This window comes from Protopterus annectens, chromosome 7.part0, assembly GCF_019279795.1.
Source record: "Protopterus annectens isolate FY-2018-M chromosome 7.part0, PAN1.0, whole genome shotgun sequence".
NCBI classification, from domain to species: domain Eukaryota; kingdom Metazoa; phylum Chordata; order Ceratodontiformes; family Protopteridae; genus Protopterus; species Protopterus annectens.
This window is the reverse complement of record NC_056739.1, coordinates 1226490372-1226508010: the sequence shown is the minus strand read 5'-3', so window position 1 is coordinate 1226508010 and position 17639 is coordinate 1226490372. Positions and strand designations below refer to the sequence as shown.

At 37.5% G+C, this 17639-nt stretch overlaps 1 protein-coding gene across 1 annotated transcript in view; it reads left to right on the top strand.

The window, feature by feature from the left end:
• DNAH1 (dynein axonemal heavy chain 1) overlaps positions 1-17639 on the top strand; it is a 5225710-nt gene that overhangs the window by 2246284 nt on the left and 2961787 nt on the right. Inside the window, exon 30 of the mRNA XM_044076389.1 lies at positions 6479-6584. Within this exon, the coding sequence (XP_043932324.1) occupies positions 6479-6584 (106 nt within the window). The remainder of the gene's footprint in view (positions 1-6478; positions 6585-17639) is intronic.

Here is a 17639-nt window from a genome sequence, read left to right as displayed (position 1 = left end):
TCCTACACAATTGCACTTTACAAGCACTTACATGAGTGCATGGATCGTGCTATCCCCAAACAGAACTAAGACGCTATCCTCCAAAAAAAAAGAAGACAATCTAGTGGTCCCCTGCCATAAACAAACTGTACAACAGAAGGAAGAAACTATTGCAAAAGAGAGTAAAATCCTATGAATGGAGGAGCTCTCTGGTCAGTCTCAATAAGAAGCTGCGATCCCTGATAAAATCCTCCAAAGCTAGTTATGAAAACAAAATCGCCACTGATTCTAAAGACAACCACAAAGCATTCTATAGCTATGTCAAGAATCTCAATGGCAATACTCAGATCTGCTCTGAGTTACAGCACAATGGCACTAAATATACAGACCCAACTGATATTGCCAACATCCTGGCAGATAGGGTCAGTGCTAACTTTACCCCCCTCTCACCCCTTAAAGAGCCTATCTCTATACTGGAAGAATGCAAAGTTCCTGTAATCACGGCTGCACAGGTAATAACCCCACTCTCTAAAGCCAAGAACACAGCATCCATGGGACCAGACAACATCCCAGGCTGCGTTTGACACGAACTACAGAACGAACTGGCACCTCACCTAAGTACCATGTTCAATCATAGCCTCACCTCAGGCTTTGTGCCCGCTGAATGGCGCACAGCGATGGTTATCCCACTCCACAAGGGGGGAGCCACCACAGACCCCGGGAACTACCACCCCATTAGCCTGATGAGCCTGGTCTGCAAGGCCATGGAACGTATCATCATGGAACTTATAAACAAAGACATTGGTAATCTCTAAACTCTGGACCCCACCCAGTTCAGGTTTGTAAAAGGCAGATCATGTCTCCTAAACCTGATAGACTTCTTTGAAGCAGTCACCAAAGCCGTAGACGAGGGTAAGGTGGTTCACACAGCCTATCTAGATCTTGCCAAGGCTTTCGACACCATCCCCCACTCCGGAATTATAGATAAACTCACTAAACTAGGTATAAATCCCTATGTTACAAGATGAATTGCCAACTGGCTCACTGACAGAACCCACACTGTGAAAGTAGCAGACTCCAGTCAAGTGACAAGTGGTGTACCACAGGGTTCAGTCCTGGGTCCTCTCCTGTTTGGTATCTACTTCTCTGAAGTATAGGCTAACACAGAAGGTCTTTGGCTAACGAAGGTGGCAGGGGACTGCAAACTAGGAGCCATAATCTAAACTCCTAACGATGTGGACATCCTACAAAAGGGCCTCACTGAGACAGATGCCTAGTGTCAAAGCCACGGCTTCAAGCTCAATGCCAAAAAGTGCATTGTCATCCCCTTTGGTAAAAATTCTGTACCCATGAACTACAACATAGGCGGAAGTATACTTAACACCAAAAGTGTGATAAGAGACCTTGGGACACAGGTGGACAGTAGTCTCTCCTTTGATAATCACATCATCACAGTAGTCAGGAAATCCTTCTACATGGCACACCTCATCACAAAAGGTTTCTCATCCAGAAAAAAAGAGGTCATTGTTCCCCTCTAATCATCACTCATTAGACCCATTATAGAGTACAATGCCCCTTTTGGTATGTACCTCACAAGACATCTACAACAACTGGAAAAGCCGCAGAAATACCTCACAAAGAGGATTACTGGCCTCAAACAGATGCCCTACACAGACTGTCTCAAAAAACTCCAGCTTTACCTACTCATAGGTGATGTCTGCCTAACATAGAAAGCTATGTCAAACCCAGAGCTGTTGGACATGCTCCACTTAAAGAATTCCCAATCCCTCCGAGCTACACACTCTAGGGACCTAAACCTTATCATCACAATAAACAAAACATGCCGGAGGGATAAAGTCCTGTCCCAGAGCCTTCCCATACTCTGGAATAAACTACCTATCTATATCAAACAAAGCTCCTCATTAGTACTCTTCAAGAAAAATCTTGATGATTGGATGGGAAATAGGAAATTCACCCCGGGGATCACTTCTGTGACTCTGCTCGACAGTGGCACAGGAAAATAATTTTCTTGGGTGGCAAAAGCCAGGGTACCTTTTTTGCTGGGCTTGTATAGGTCCTAGAGCCGATAGCCTAGTACCTACCTATGAAACTATGAAAGCTAAAACTTTGTAAATAATAGTGAATGTACTACTTTTAAATATGAATTGTAGCACTTCAAGCATGTCTATTTGGAATGAAGAAGTTAAAATGTTTTCTTGCTTTGTAATGAATCCATAATGGTGTGTGCTGATGTGCATGTGAGTATTTATACATGACAAGACCAGACTCCCCAATGAGTATTTCTTTAGGACTTCTGGACACTGGTTTATATTCTTCTGTTTGAGTTTAGAATATCTGTGTAGAATAGTTATGCACACTTTCAATTTGTTCATATACATGCAACCTTTTTGAGATTATTCATGCCCAGCATCTCCGATAAACAGAAGCCACAATTATCCTCAGAATGAAGTTGAAATGTGTGGAACTGTAGCGGAGGTATAAGTGTCTTGTTTGTTCAACAATGTCAGTCAGTTGACAAAGAACTGTCAGTTTAAATAGTCTGCAATTTGCTGTAAAAAACTTTGACTTTTTAAGAGGTTCTTCATTCACTTCCACTAAGTTAACTGTTGCAATCCTACCCTCATCGTATTTACAGCAAAAATTATTTGGATTTTTATACCCCCTACGTTTGCTAACAATAGTGACATATATGCGTTTATCAGCATCTGGTTTTGATTTGTGGTCAAAGATGGCTGGAGATTTGTAGTTTGTCTGTAAGTACACAGTACATGCCTTGTGTTTCTCTCACAGTAATTTGAACTTTTGAGAGGTTAGGACCAAAGCCGAGGGATGTTCTGAACAGAAAACTTTGGATGTATTATCTTACCAGAGTTTTGTGAAAGTTTGTGGGTTATGTACCGGCCTCTGAAGATTTGTGGGTCACTGTCCTTCACTTTCTTGGTACCTGTCACTTCAGCTCAGTCGGTGAAAGACTAAATCTGTGGCTGAGTGTAGTACCAACTGAAGGGTGCTACCAAATGTAGGCTGTGCTGCCATGAGACGAATGAATCCTCTTTCCGCGCTCCTTCCTCTCACTGTGAGGATGGGCAGTGGCAGCTCCAGATGTCCTTACCTGCAGAGGGCCCGCTCAGAGCACAGCGTGGGGATCAACTGGATGAGCTTGAGCCCATACAGGAGGCACCTGCTGACATGTAGCGAAGACTGAACAGGCTGCACAGCCCAGCTCTGGAGTACTTTGAACCACCATTGCTGCATGGTCTTTCAAGGTAATACAAGTAATAAAACATTCTTAATTTTTTACCATGGGAATAAAGAGTACTAGCCCAAATAATAAAGAAAAATGCGCAGTCTTAGGACATTTTTTTAAACACTGAATTTGCTTCCCAGGAGAATTGACAGTATATGAGAGTTGTACTTTAAAATACATCCAGTGATATTTTTTGACATAAATTGACGTGGATATGGATGTCACTTGCATAGAAAAGTTGACAGTGTCAGAGAGTTGCAGTTAAAATGCATGTTATGATAACATCTGACATTAATATCATTGTATGTTGTTTTTTTCTCAAAATCATATATTTTATAAAGAACAGAGGGACATTCTGAGGCAAATCATGGAGAGTACATGCATTTTTTTGTACAAAAGTACTACCCTCCCAAACATCTATAGTAGTGTGTGTGTGTGTGTGTGATGTCTACAGCAGTATTCTTGTTTTATTTCATGGTCACGGGTATTTTACAAGGAATATAATTTAATAAAGTCAGGAGCATCAAAGAACACATGTATGTTTCTTGTTTTGTGTGCAAGGGGCCTGTGATTTGAAAACAGCCCAAAGGTAATCTTTATCCACCATTGGCCAGATGCATTTTGTTTGGATGTGGTGTGGGTTTCAATGCTGTTTCAATGAACGTGAGTTTCAAGGGCAGAAAAGTTTTAATGCTAGGTCTATTGTGAGACAGTATTATTTTGTTTAGCAGATGTCTATTAGTGTTTGTGCATTCTGCTATAAAATGTAAAAATAAAATCCAAATAATAATTGTAGAAGTAAAGCAGTATGCATATTAGTGTTTATGGTAAATGGGGTGAAATAGCCAGGTAATGGGACATTAGAATGGCTGCTGGGGGACTCTGGTGCCATATTTTGTTTTTCTGTTCTTCAGTTCGTGTTTGAAAGTTGGTATCCCACAATTCCATTAGAGTGGGTGGGGTTACATAATTATGTATGCAAATTTTATTTAATCAGTATACAGATTTGTACCTATTTTTCATGGGCCTTGTCCAGATTTTTGGTATTTCCAGGTTGAGAAGTATGACACACACACACACACACACACACACACACACACACACACACACACACACAAACCTGGGAAAGACTGGTACAGGTTTACTAGCTATGCTACCTTCTGCCCAGACTATAATGTAGTTTCCACTGCCACCAGTCAACTCTTTATTAGCTACTTTAAGGCCCTTAACAAAGGGCATCCGATCTTACTGTGTAATATTAATATTAACACAATGGTAGTTTAATCAAGAGCAAGGCTGTTAAGAGTGTCCCACACAGTGTCACCAAGTAAATATGCACGTACTCTCAAAACTTAAAATCTCTACACAGAACAGCCACAATGAAAGGTGTAAATATATTTAATAATAAATAATAAAAGAACAAGATAATACTAAATATATATTCACAGTGACATCAGAATTCAAAACCACAGGAAATATTTAAAACAACATTGCAGGACAGTCTCAAATAAATAAAGAAAAATATCTAAACTAAGCTTCACTATATTCCTTATTGTATCTAAGAGAACTACTATAATCTAAGAACTTACTAATAGAGCAAGGCAGATGTGGTGAATGTATCTTCTAGTTGTTGTCAGGTCCAAGACAGAATACAGAATGCTCTGTCTCACTATAGACTTCTCAAATTAATATCACAAACATTACCTCTGGGATAGCTTGCAGAATGAATCATTTCTTATCTGATGGTAGCTCTCAGGTGAAACCCCCACTGCTGGAAGCTGGCAGTATTTAGCATGTTCCTGTAAAAATATGTAGACCTCAGATCTTTGGCTGATGCTGGAAGTCATAAAACAATTGCATTCTTTCATTGTTTCAGAGGTAGTAATTAGTTCACTCCCTTAGACAAAACAGAAAGTTTCTCAGCACAGACTCTGTGTCTCTAGCTGCTTTGAAAACTAAAAGGTACCATCTTTTATTGTGTAACCTATAAAGTAATTTAATTTCAGCTGTTTTCCTAAAATTTGCTGGACTGAAGTTAACTTCCTGTATTCCAGTTTCCACCATTAAAATACATACATTTAGACAGTCAACAGCACATGTACATTTCTGTTCTCTTGCAGTAGGGCACACTGTGGATGCATTTCAAACTCAAACACTTTATAAAATACCTTTTCAATGCACTTGTCTGTATGATGCAGTTTGATATACACATGACATGCATTTCTAATACAGTTGTAACACAAGCATCTTATATAAATCATGTTCATATTCACAAATGACATAAATATTTACAAAATTCCAGATAGCTGTTTTAAGATGTGGCTGCTATAATTAAATGACTTAGTAATAATTGTCAGTATTAGAAAGGGCAAGGATTGATTAATAAAATGATAATAAAACTGTTAATCTAGGATGTCCTGTAGTGGAGAAAATCTCTGTTGGACACTTATTATTCATATTTCTTTATTTACAAGCATACTTCCATAACTGAGACCTACATCCTGTTAAAAGGTATGGTGTAGAATATCTTGATGAGAGACACAGAAATTCATTGTCAGTGTCCATTTATATCACACTGCAGTTGAGATATTGCTAGATATTTGTTAGTAATTATGAAAATAATCAATGTTTCAATTGTGTACTTAGTATTTCAAAAAACAAGTGCCTTACAAACTGCTACATGGCATCAGGTGAAACCTTAGATGTTGTTTAAGAAAACTACCTTTGGTATTTGCACTTTAAGGTGCACATCTTGAGATATATTTAGTGTTATTTATATTGCTAATTATACAATTATGCATATGTTTTCATATTTCTGTAAATATCTAAATAAACATGCAGTCAGAGAAGAATTTCTTGTTGTCATGTAAAAGCTTGTGTAATAACAATATATGTCTATGTTGTACATTTTCCAAGATGCAATAATTTGTGAAAGTTTAGCAAAAATATGATTATGGGTTTGTGTGAATTAATAATAATATACTATTTATGGAAAAGCTATGAATGCCCTGGTGATTATCACCACAAGGAACACTTTTTAATTATAACATTGCTATTTGTACAGTTTTAATTGCTCTTATTGTTCACAAAATGTTAACATTTGCGTATCTTATGCTTTTGTGGTTGATTTTTCAGAAAATGTTCTGGGAATGCAAGGATGTATATAGACTTCTAGAGGTGTGACATTTCACACCATATAGGTGTTAATGAGTTATATGCTTTTACTCATAGCTCTGGTGCGTGGGCCTGTTTTGATGAATTTAATCGAATTGATGTTGAAGTACTGTCTGTTGTGGCTCAGCAGATTGCAACAATTCAGAAAGCACAGCAACAGAGGGTGAGTACTATAACTTTAAAGACTGATTATGATAATTTAGCACATTTGTGTATTTGAGGAAGAAGTGTGTAGTTTGCTTAAAATCACTTTATATAGTAGAGTCTGTGTTGAGATAATGATCTGGACATAATAGTCAATGCTTACTTCAGAACATATCCCTGTGTGGTAATTATTTTGATTTTAAAGTGTATCTGGTTATGTTGCCATAGAAAGTAATACATAACTATATGTACATTATATACTGCTTCTCCTGAATTGTTATCAAACACTCAAGAATTCTAGCATCAGCAGGAAAATTATGATACATGCAGTGTTTGTTCCTGTATGCTACAGTAAAATACATTTGTGCTGTGAATCTCTAGAAATAATGAACTACAGAATGGCAATACATGGTATCTTAATAAATAGGCAAAAAATTGTCCCGAAAACAGGGAAGACATTAATTCCGCACAACAATGTAGAAACCTAAATAAAAAAAAAGGAGAGAGAGTAGGCATCATGTAATGACTGATGAAAAAAAGAAAATTATAAAAACTTTATTAGGAGGGACAATGCTCATTTTCTTATTGTACTAATAACGTTAACGGTTTGGTACCATTACCTGCACTAGTGTCACGGAGAGATAAAGCCATGACAATGGCCAAGGCATCCCAGGTTTGATAACTGGCTCGGGTGCTTGATAGAAACATCAGGGAGGATGGAATGCCCATGGAGGAGGTGTTTTCCCCAATATATTAGCGTGTTAGATCTCTGGCAGAGGCTGGGAACTGTCAGTGGCTGAGCCACACATGGAAGTGTGGCTGAAATGCCACAGAGTCTATTGCATGCCAATACCTGCAGAAAGAATATGAATGGACAAGTGGCAGGGTATTAATAAAAAAAAAAAAAACTCTCCCTGGCAGCAGTATGATGCAGCCTCAGGTACACTGGACTCCTTATTTATCCCAGATATTGGGTCAGGATTAGACCTTATGGATGAGGAGAGGTTCTGGGAATAGTTGATAATAACCAAAGAAACCAAAACCAGCAACGTTGCAGGGTAAAAACATTAATAGCATCGAGAGGAAGGCCAAAAGTAAAAGTAAGAAACAGAGGAAATTACAACAAACCATAGATGAGGAGTCGGTCGAACAATCAAATGTGACTGAAAACATTGTACTGAATTTTTCAGAAGCCTCTGTTACTGAAAATTATTTGAATTTATTGAGTAAAGGCTTACAATTTATCCCTTGTTGTGGGGATAGTATTGAAGATGCCTTACCTGATTTAAATCTTTTTGTCTGTAATGTTAATTTGAAGCTGATTTTTAAAAACAGTGCCATGAACAGTACTAATGTGTTAACAAGAACTAGCACATTTGTTCCAAACAGTGCATCTGTAGTATCAGCTTTTTGAGACATTTGTGAGCAACAACTTAGAAGTAGTTATAAAGAAAAATGTTTAAAGAAGTATAATTTGACTAAAGAGGAAATGGATGCTTTAGTGAAGCTTAAGAATAATTCAGATATAATCATTAAACAAGCTGACAAGGGCAGGGCTATAGTTATACTTGATAAGACTTTGTATTTTAATTGTATGCATGATTTTTTGTCAGATGTTGAAACATTTAAAAAATTAACTATGATGATTTACGAAATATACACAGAGTAAATGTGGTTATTTATGATCTGCAACTCACTGAGGATATTGATTTAGATTTATTTAATTATTTTTCAGTACCATATCCGGTCACTCCATTATTATATGGACTACCAACGGTTCATAAAAATGTTCCCACCCCCTATGAGACCTATTGTCTCAGGTAGGGTCACAGAACCTATATCTTTTTATTTAGAACATGTATTGAATCCTTATGTGAACATGATCAAAAGTTATATTAAAGATAAAAGTGATTTATGGGGCAAATTGCAAAGATGATTCACAACACATGATGTTGGTTCTTTTGTTTTTGTTACACTAGCTGTCGTATCTTTATTTACAGTCATCCCAAACTATTTTTGAATACAGGCTATTAAAAATTTTTTATGCTCCAATAAAGACTTTCCACCAAGAAAGATTGAAACAGTTTGTTTATTACTAGAGCTTGCATTGGAAAACAATATCTTTATATTTGAACAGCAATTGTACTATCAGCTATATGGAGTAGCAATGGGAACATCGGTTGCAAATACATATGCTAATCTGACATTAGATTATTGGGAACTAGACTATGTGTTTAGTGAGAAGAACCCTTTTAAGAATCATATTGTTTTCTACTCACGTTTTGTGGACGACATTTTTTTAATTTGGGTAGGTGAATGTGAAGACCTTTGTCCTTTTGTGATTACTTAGAAATGACTACTAACTTTCTGAAGTTTAAAATGAACTATTCTACAGATAGTATCACCTCTTTAGATATTATGTTAGAAAAAGGGGGTGACACTATAGACACTAGTATTTATAAGACAAATGTTCAAGCTTACCAATTTTTACACACAAAAAGTATGCACCCAAAACATATATTTAAAGGCATAGCAACCAGTCAGTATTTTGGGCGGCCGTGGTGGTGCAGTGGTTAGTGTTGCCACCTCACAGCAAGAGGTTTTCCGGTTCAATACTCGACTGGGGTGCCTTCTGTATGGAGTCTGCATGTCCTCCCTGTGGTCGCGTCAGTTTCCTCTGGGTGCTTCGGTTTCCTCCCACATCCCAAAGATATGCTGTAGGTGGATTGGACACTCCAAATTGGCCCTAGTTGTGAATGCGTGCATGTGTGTGTGCCTTCTGTGGAAGGTTGGGTGCCGGGCTGGCAACTCGACACAGTAAAACTCCACTGTCAGTGATGAGCGGACATGTGATCCGCTGTGGCAACCCCTAACTGGGAAAAGCCGAAAGAAGAAGAAGAAGAGAAACCAGTCAGTATTTCATGATTAGTAGACTTAATAACAAAGATAAAAAATGTGAAGAACAATTAAATGAGATGTTTAAGGACTTTAAGTTTAGAAATTATGATGAAAGTCTCTTACAAAATTTGAGAGATTATGTAGTAAAAGAGAGAGAAGGTTTGGCTAAACCCTATTTCAAAGTTGGAGGATATTGGAGTAGTAGAGGAAATGTGACATCAAATAGGGATGATTGTCTTAGATATGTTATGATTTATAATTTGAGGACTACATCAGTAACTGAGATTATTAGAAGAAATTTGTCTATTCTATGTGCCCAACCAGAAATAGCTAGTTTGGCAGGACAGGTTCAGCACTTCTCATTTAGAAAACAGAGAAATTTAAAGCAACAGTTATGTTTTAAAGAGTATAATTTTTTATAAAAACTCTAAACGCATTTCTAAAGTTGGCAGTAAACCTTGTTATAATTGTACACGAACTAAGTCCCAAAAGGCAGCTAGAAAAAAGTTGCAGAAGCACCAAAGCCCAATAAACTTCTTAAAAGTCTTATGGTAAAAAAATACTTCTCCGTTGATAAAGAACAAACCTTTAATGCGAAGCAACAGTTAAAAATGCACGGCAGGTAAAACACTTATTAGTAGTAAAATCCAAAGTAAAACAAAGAATAAATCAAGCGCTTTCACCCGTTCCTATGACGGGCTTTTTCAAGATAAACTACCAACATTTCTTTGCTTGCTTAAATACAATGCTGAAAAACACAATTAATCAATTAGAAAAGTTGTAACACTCCAATTAAGTCATTTATTGAATAAAACTTCATTAATGCTTAAAGGAGAATCACTGCTAAAAGTATTCAGTTCACATAAATTTTCGTCAAACAGTTTTTTTAAAGTACTTTTACCATACTACATTCTGTTCACTGTTATTTGTACTTGTCAACCAGTAATGTTGTGTGAAACACTGTGCTAAAACTAACAATTTATTGCTTTAGTTACTAGTAAGGTTCTTCAACTAGATAAAAAGTTTTGTTGTATAAAAGCTCCTCCGCTGTCCTGTTGTCCACAGCGGGTAGAATTAAACCGAAAAACCAAATGTTAGGTCTTGTATAAATCTAAATTCTTTAAATCCTTATTTTACTCTCTATGTATTTTGTTACCCATTATTATAAAAAATCTATTAATGTATTGGGTACATCGTTCTCTACTGTTATCGTATATGATACTGTATTCACGATCGCTAACCACCTAATATTTATTCTTGCGTGCTGTTGTCATTAAAAGAATATAATGTGTTTTTAAGTGTTGGTTAAGTCAATTGTAAGTTATTGTTTCTTAGCATTTTCACTGCTCGAACTTCGTAGAATAGATATAAATTTTAAATTAACAATTCATACTCTGTCGGACCTTTAATTATTCATCTTAAAGGGAAGACAGATGTCAATTCTAATGTTATTAAATTAAAATAAAGCTTCAGTATTATAATATTATTTTGGCAGTAAGCAACCCTTGTTTAAAAATCTGTTGAAACTTGTGCTAAAAGTTCTAAAAAGTGTCCATTAAATACAATATTATTTGTGTGTCTATGAACATGCACGTGGGTATAACTGTATAACAATTTTATTATATTAGTTAAATTCCAACTACATTAAGTACATTGTTACTGATAGACACTGTGTAAATAAATAAATAAATATATAAATATGTAAATATGTATAAATATATATAAATAAATATATGAATATATAAATATATAAATATATAAATATATAAATATAAATATATGTATATATGTATTAAATATCTATTAAATACCTTAAAAAAATGTACTTATATTTAAACTTAAACATAAACATTAAAAGTGTAAACTGTGGGTATTTTCTACTACATAAACTTTTTGTCAATAAATTATTATTTCGTTTAAAATTAATTAGGAATGAGTCTATGATTAAGTGATTAATATCAAATGAAAAAATGTTATGAACACTTTCAAAATGAATGTAATAGTGTACTCTTAATTAGTAAAAAATTATTAGTGCAAAAATTTTTAATCCTAAAGTGTACCTAGCATATTAATTAATTAGTCATAATTTTGCCCTTCTTAATTTGAGGAGGCTTGAAATACTAATAGCTTCATTGAGTCCTGGGAATTTTGATGCATTTAATCTAAGTTGCCAATTCAACTCTTTAAATTCAATAGTAGCTTCCCAGTCTCCCCCTCTAGGGTTAAGAGGAACCTGCTCAATAACTATAAATTTTAATGTCATGTTGGGGCATTTGGTGAGATGTTTAACAAAGGCATTCGTTTCTTTCTTTTTCCGAATGTCATACATATGCTCGTAAATTCTCTTACGTAGTGTTCTTTCAGATTTGCCTATGTAAAAACTGTCACATTCCTGACAAATTCCTAAGTAAATTATACCTTTTGACCCACAGTTGTGATAACATGTTGGTTTTAAAGAAAATTTTCTTGATTTAATATAGTAGCCATTGCTTTCAAGAATATAAGAACATTGTTTGCAGCTATTACATTTGTATGTTCCAATCCTACCACCTTTATTACCAGATTGTATTGGTGGTTGATTTTCAAACATATTTTTCAAATTAGCATTCCTTGCATTTACAAACATCGGCCTTTCTGGCACCCATTTTTTTGTCTCTTCGTTTGTGGTCAAAATGGGCCAGTATTTATTAACCATTTTCTTTAATTGTTCAGTTTCATTATTAAAAGTACAACTAAAAATAGTTTGAAAAGAAGGGGAATTCATTTTAACTTCAAGTGTGGGGTTTTATAAAACTGGTGGTTCCAACACTGTGCCTAATAGTGGACTATATATGCCTGTTCTTCCTTCTAAAACTTCTTGATACATTTTCTCTATTAATGTCAATGGGTAACCTCTCTCAGAGAAGAGTTTTGTTAACCCTTGGGCTTCGACAAAAAATTTTTCATCTGTATTGCACATTCTTGAAGCCCTGATGAATTGACCTTTAACAATGCCCTTCTTCTGTGAAAAAGGATGGGCACTACTAAAATGGAGGTATGTGTTGGAGAAGGTTGGTTTTCTATATATAGAAGATTCAAAAGTTTGTAATTCTGTGTTTTTAACTAGCAATACATCTAAATAATTCATATGTGTGTCACTAACATTGGATGTAAATTTTAGAAAACTTGTGGTCTCATTTATATATAATAAAAATGTTTCTAAACTTGTTTTACTACCTTCCCATAAAATACATATATCGTCTAGGTATCTTCTGTAGTGTAAAATATTATTCTCCCATTGTGTTCCAAAAATATATTCATTTTCCCAGTGACAAAGAACTAAATTTGCATATGCTGAGGCACATGGTGATCCCATAGCAACCCCTTTATTTTGTTTGAAGAATTCCCCATTGAAATAAATAAAATTGTTCTTTAAAATGATCACCATAAAATCAGTTAATAAATTTATAATATTATTGTTAAAATTTGAAAGTTTAATCAATATTTCGTTGAACCATTGTGTACCAATATCGTGTGGAATGCTAGAAAAAAGATCAATTACATCTATTGTCACTAGGAAGTCTACTTTGGTGTAGTAACACTCCTTAATACCTTTAAGGAACTCCCAAGAGTCCTTACAGATATGTCGTATGGATGTAATGGTATTTTTGAGTGTTGCATCAACAAATTTACCAAGGGGTTCTGTAATGCTACCCGAACCTGCTACAATTGGTCTGAACTTGTTATAATTGTGTGAATTGTAGATACATCAAAAATGATTTAGTATTTACACATCCTATTACATTGGAGACATTTGAAATAAAATGTGCAGCTACTTTTGTGACAGAATATATAGTTTATTTAGCTACATGTTCATTGTGCACTGCCTTTTATGTGGGTAAGTGTAGCAGAAGGCTTAATGATTACATTACTGAGCATGTCAGATATAAAGAGACATATATTAACTAATGCTTTGGTGAAGCATTGTGTTGATATGGGTACCAATCATACATTTCAATTTAGAGTGCTACAGGTAGTCCAAGTGAATGTGAGGGGGGGGTGACTTAAATAATAGTTTGGAAGTAGCAGAATATAAGTGGATACTTAAGCTGAATGCTGATAAAGAGCCTGGTCTAAATGGAACCGTTTTAAACAAAAACAAATGTATCTTTAAATTTTGGATAGTCTTAATTTAGTTAATTGCTGATTTAATTAAGGATGTGTTTTTATTGGTGGCCTGTGTCTTTTAGAATTGTATTTAAACGTGCTCCTTGTGTTAACATTTTATTACACACTGAAGATGGGAGTTATACCCGAAAGCTTTGTGTTCTTGAATGTGCTATTAAAGTTTTTACCCTGCGACGTTGCTGGTTTTGGTTTCTTTGGTGAACTGTCTTCTATCTGATACCAACTTTTACACTGAATATTTTATTTTTTTGTATTGAGCAGTTGATAATCACTTATGAGAAGCCAAAAAGAGTGAAAAACTATTCAGCACCATTAATACTGCTTAATGACATTATTGATTTTACAGCTACTTTCCAGAATTCTGTAATAGATATATAAAATGCATTCAGATTATTTTTTGCACCTATCCTGTCTCTTAACACCTGTGCTGCTCATACTCAAATCCAAACCTGCAGAGTACATCAGTGACTGACACAACTCTCCTGTGAATTCCAAAATGTTACAGTAATCCTCAACAGTTTTTCAGCATTGCGTCTTGCCGTACTCTGGTGAATCAGTTATCTTCCTTCATCTGTCTTTCACCAGATTATTTTTTTCATCAATAGCAATATCCATTTGACATGAAGGTACATTAACTTCTTCACTAGTACACCACATCTTCTACTGGTACATCTCAGTATTTATGTAAATGTGTTGTAAGCCACATTTTAGCTGTTCCTGCACTGAATCTATTAGTTGTTCTGTGATGTTTTATTTTACAGCTAGTTTGCATGGTTGCATCAGCTTTCTGCTAGGATTCTTCTTCTGTTGTGAAGCATTCTGATAAGTGTTTCTGATAAGAAACAGTGCAATGTTGTTATTTTAGCTGCAGTACAGCACTAGTCCAAACCCCCAGTAAACACATTAAGGAAATGTGATTGTGGTAGGCAAATAGCTTTTGCAGATTTTCATACAAAATTGCTTGCACTGTCTAAGAAGAAGGCAAAGAATTAAGACTTGTGAGCATTGACAGAAATTTAATAAAACAAAGCAAGGATATTAAAAGTTTTATAGGCCCTGACATTAAAATGTGTCAATAAATAGATGGATGCGTGGATGGATGGATAGGTGATAGATAGATAGATAGATAGATAGATAGATAGATAGATAGATAGATAGATAGAAAGAAAAGCAAGAAGCCAGACATGAAGAATCAGAAGACAGAACATACAATGTAAAGTTGTCCATCTCGCCTTCGTTCTTGCTGTTTGGGTTCAGAGCCAATCCTCGGCTCCGACTTGGCCATCTTCTATAGCTCGAGAGCTGTTTACTGGCTCAAGGCTACCCCTTATCCCAGCATGCCCAGCGTCAGCTACCCAGATCTTGTTTGCCACTTCATCTGCAAGGTTGCATCGTTACTGGCTCAGGCTTAGTATAATTTTTTCTATTAATATATTGTTGTTTATTCTTGAAATTTTGTCAAGTATTTGTCTGTTTTTCGTCTAGATATATTCCTTTATCCCTTATCGCTTTCTTGTGTATTGTAGCTTTGTTGGCCATTGCTCCATAACTCGCAGGCCTTCTGTTTCCCTTGAACTCATTTAAATTAGAGAGTCCCCCCCCTTAGGATAGCCATTTAAATTAGAGGTTTTCCTTTCTGTTCCTTAACTGTAAAAAAAAAAAAAGTCTATTTGTTTCTTGTTTTTTGTAGTATAGCTTTTTTTGTTGTTGTGGTTGTTGTTACTAAAATGTCTAAAGATACCAAGGTATCTGGCTTCAAAAAGTGTAACTCATGCTGTCAGAAAATGTCTCTGACAGATGGACACACTAGTTGTGTATACTGTTTGGGCACTGTTCATCTGCAGGACTCCTGTTCTATATGTCACGCTTTTAGTCCAAGGGTCCTGCAGGAGTGCAAAAACAAATTAATCCTTCGGGGATTATTGAAGCCTCAGGATTCTCTGGATAAAAGGACTCAGCCAGCGAAATCCCCTAAGTCTGTCAAGCCGTCAGCTCCACCTTCGGAACCGACTCCTTTACTTGACCAACCAAGTATACCGGTGCTGGCTGGCACCGACAAGACAACTCCTCCGTTGGCTCCATCTACTATTTCGGAGCCGTCTTGGAGCCATAAGAGACTGAGGTCTCTGTCCTTGGAGTCCATCCACTCAGCACCTCAGTCACCTTTGTTACAGAGTGAACGTAGCCATCATTCTTCCCACTCCTCTCGATCCTCTAGATTATTGGATCATGATGTGGAGAGAGTAGTAAGTAGGTTGTTTAAGTCACAGGCACTGGCAAAAAGTCTGTCCAGCCCACCTCAATAGGTATCGGCTCCAACCGCCTCTATTTCTGTTACTCCTCCAACTACATTTAGCTCGGAGCCGGAGACCATGGATTGGCAGGTAGTAGAACCATTGGTGCCGATCATCATATCTCCTTCAGTTCCGACATCAGCACCGATTACCTCGATTATACCTTCTATCGAGGGATCTGGGTGCCGAGGCTCTCTCATCAGCTCCAATGGTGGGGTGTGGCATCGGACCCTTGTCCGACCCCGTTCTCCCCCTCGGAGCTTTGGCGCAGGTGAGCTCGGCTCCAACATCAGACTCGGAGCCATCACCCTCAACACGGAGAAAGACTCCTGTTTCTTTGGAGCCGGAGCTTTCTCTGCCTAGACGTCGGGACGCCTTTGAGGTTATGTGGAGTGTGCTGTCCCCCGAAACAGCTCTACTGCTAGCTCCATCGGCTCCTCCCCCCGTGGTGTCTGTTCCAACCTCTGCTCCTCCAGACCCCAAGCGTAGGGAACCTATGCCCCAGGCCACCCCATTGGGTGATCCCTCTTCTTCCGAAGCCTCCCCATATCACTTGGATGAGCCTCCCCAGAAAAAGAAGTGCAAGAGGAAGCACATAGACTCCCCTGAGTCTGTCACTTCAGATACAGACATGGATGAATCGGAAGGGTCCCCAAGGTCCCCCTCTGAAGATGCTTCCTTTTCTAACATCCTTGAAATGCTTAGACAGAGGAGGGACTGGACTTCTCTAGCCCCTAACGAGGACGAGTCTGTATACGCATTCGGTTCCTGACCTTGCACCTCCTGGGTATCTCCTCCTTTTGATCCACTCATGTCTATAGTGGCTTGAAAGACTTGGTCAGCTCCAGATTCTGTGGAACCTACTCCAAGTAGACCAAATAAATTTATTACAGCCCCCCAGGACAAACGATTCCTCTCCAAAGGTGTGCCCATTGATGCCATGATGGTAGCAGCAGCCACCAAGAAAGAGTTAACAGGAACCTCTTCATCTGTTCATCCTCTGAACAAAGAGTCTCGGATGATGGACAGATATGGAAAGTGAATATTTGCTTCAGTGACCTTTTCAATGAGGTCTCTGAACTATCTATGCCATTTTACACATCTTCAAAGGGATCTCCTGAAAGAGCTTGGAGATACCCTTCAAGATCCTACAGCTGAGGGAGCACCAGCCAAAGTAGCTTCTCAGCTTGTGACTCTTAATTCCATAGTCAACTCGTCCATGAGGCTGATTTCCTATGCAGCCGATTGAGCGAGCACAGCCGCAGAGACAGGTGTGGCTCTCAGGAGACTGTGTCAGTTTGCAGAACCCTTTCGAGCATCCTTCACCAATACTCCCTTTGATGGCTCCTTTCTCTTTGGGCCTCAGGTGAAAGACACGTTGACCAGGTGTGAGCAGGAAGGCAAGACTCTCTCTGCCGTGGGAGTCCATTTTTCCACTCCTTCCAGACCTTATCCCAAGGGTCAGAAGAGCGGAAAGATGTGGTTCCGAAAATCCCTTGGACCCTTGCCTTACACACGTGATGATTTTTCCCCCAGGGGCAGAGGGGGAAACAACAATAACAGATGCTGCCCTCGTGGCAGAGGGGGACCGCAAAACCAGGGTGACAGAGAAACCTTCTAAGCCCTCCCAGCATCCCTGAAGGGTTGCCCGACTGCTCATCTCTGGAAGAAGTGGGGGGAAGACTTTTGCTGTACCCAGAAGCCTGGCAAAATAT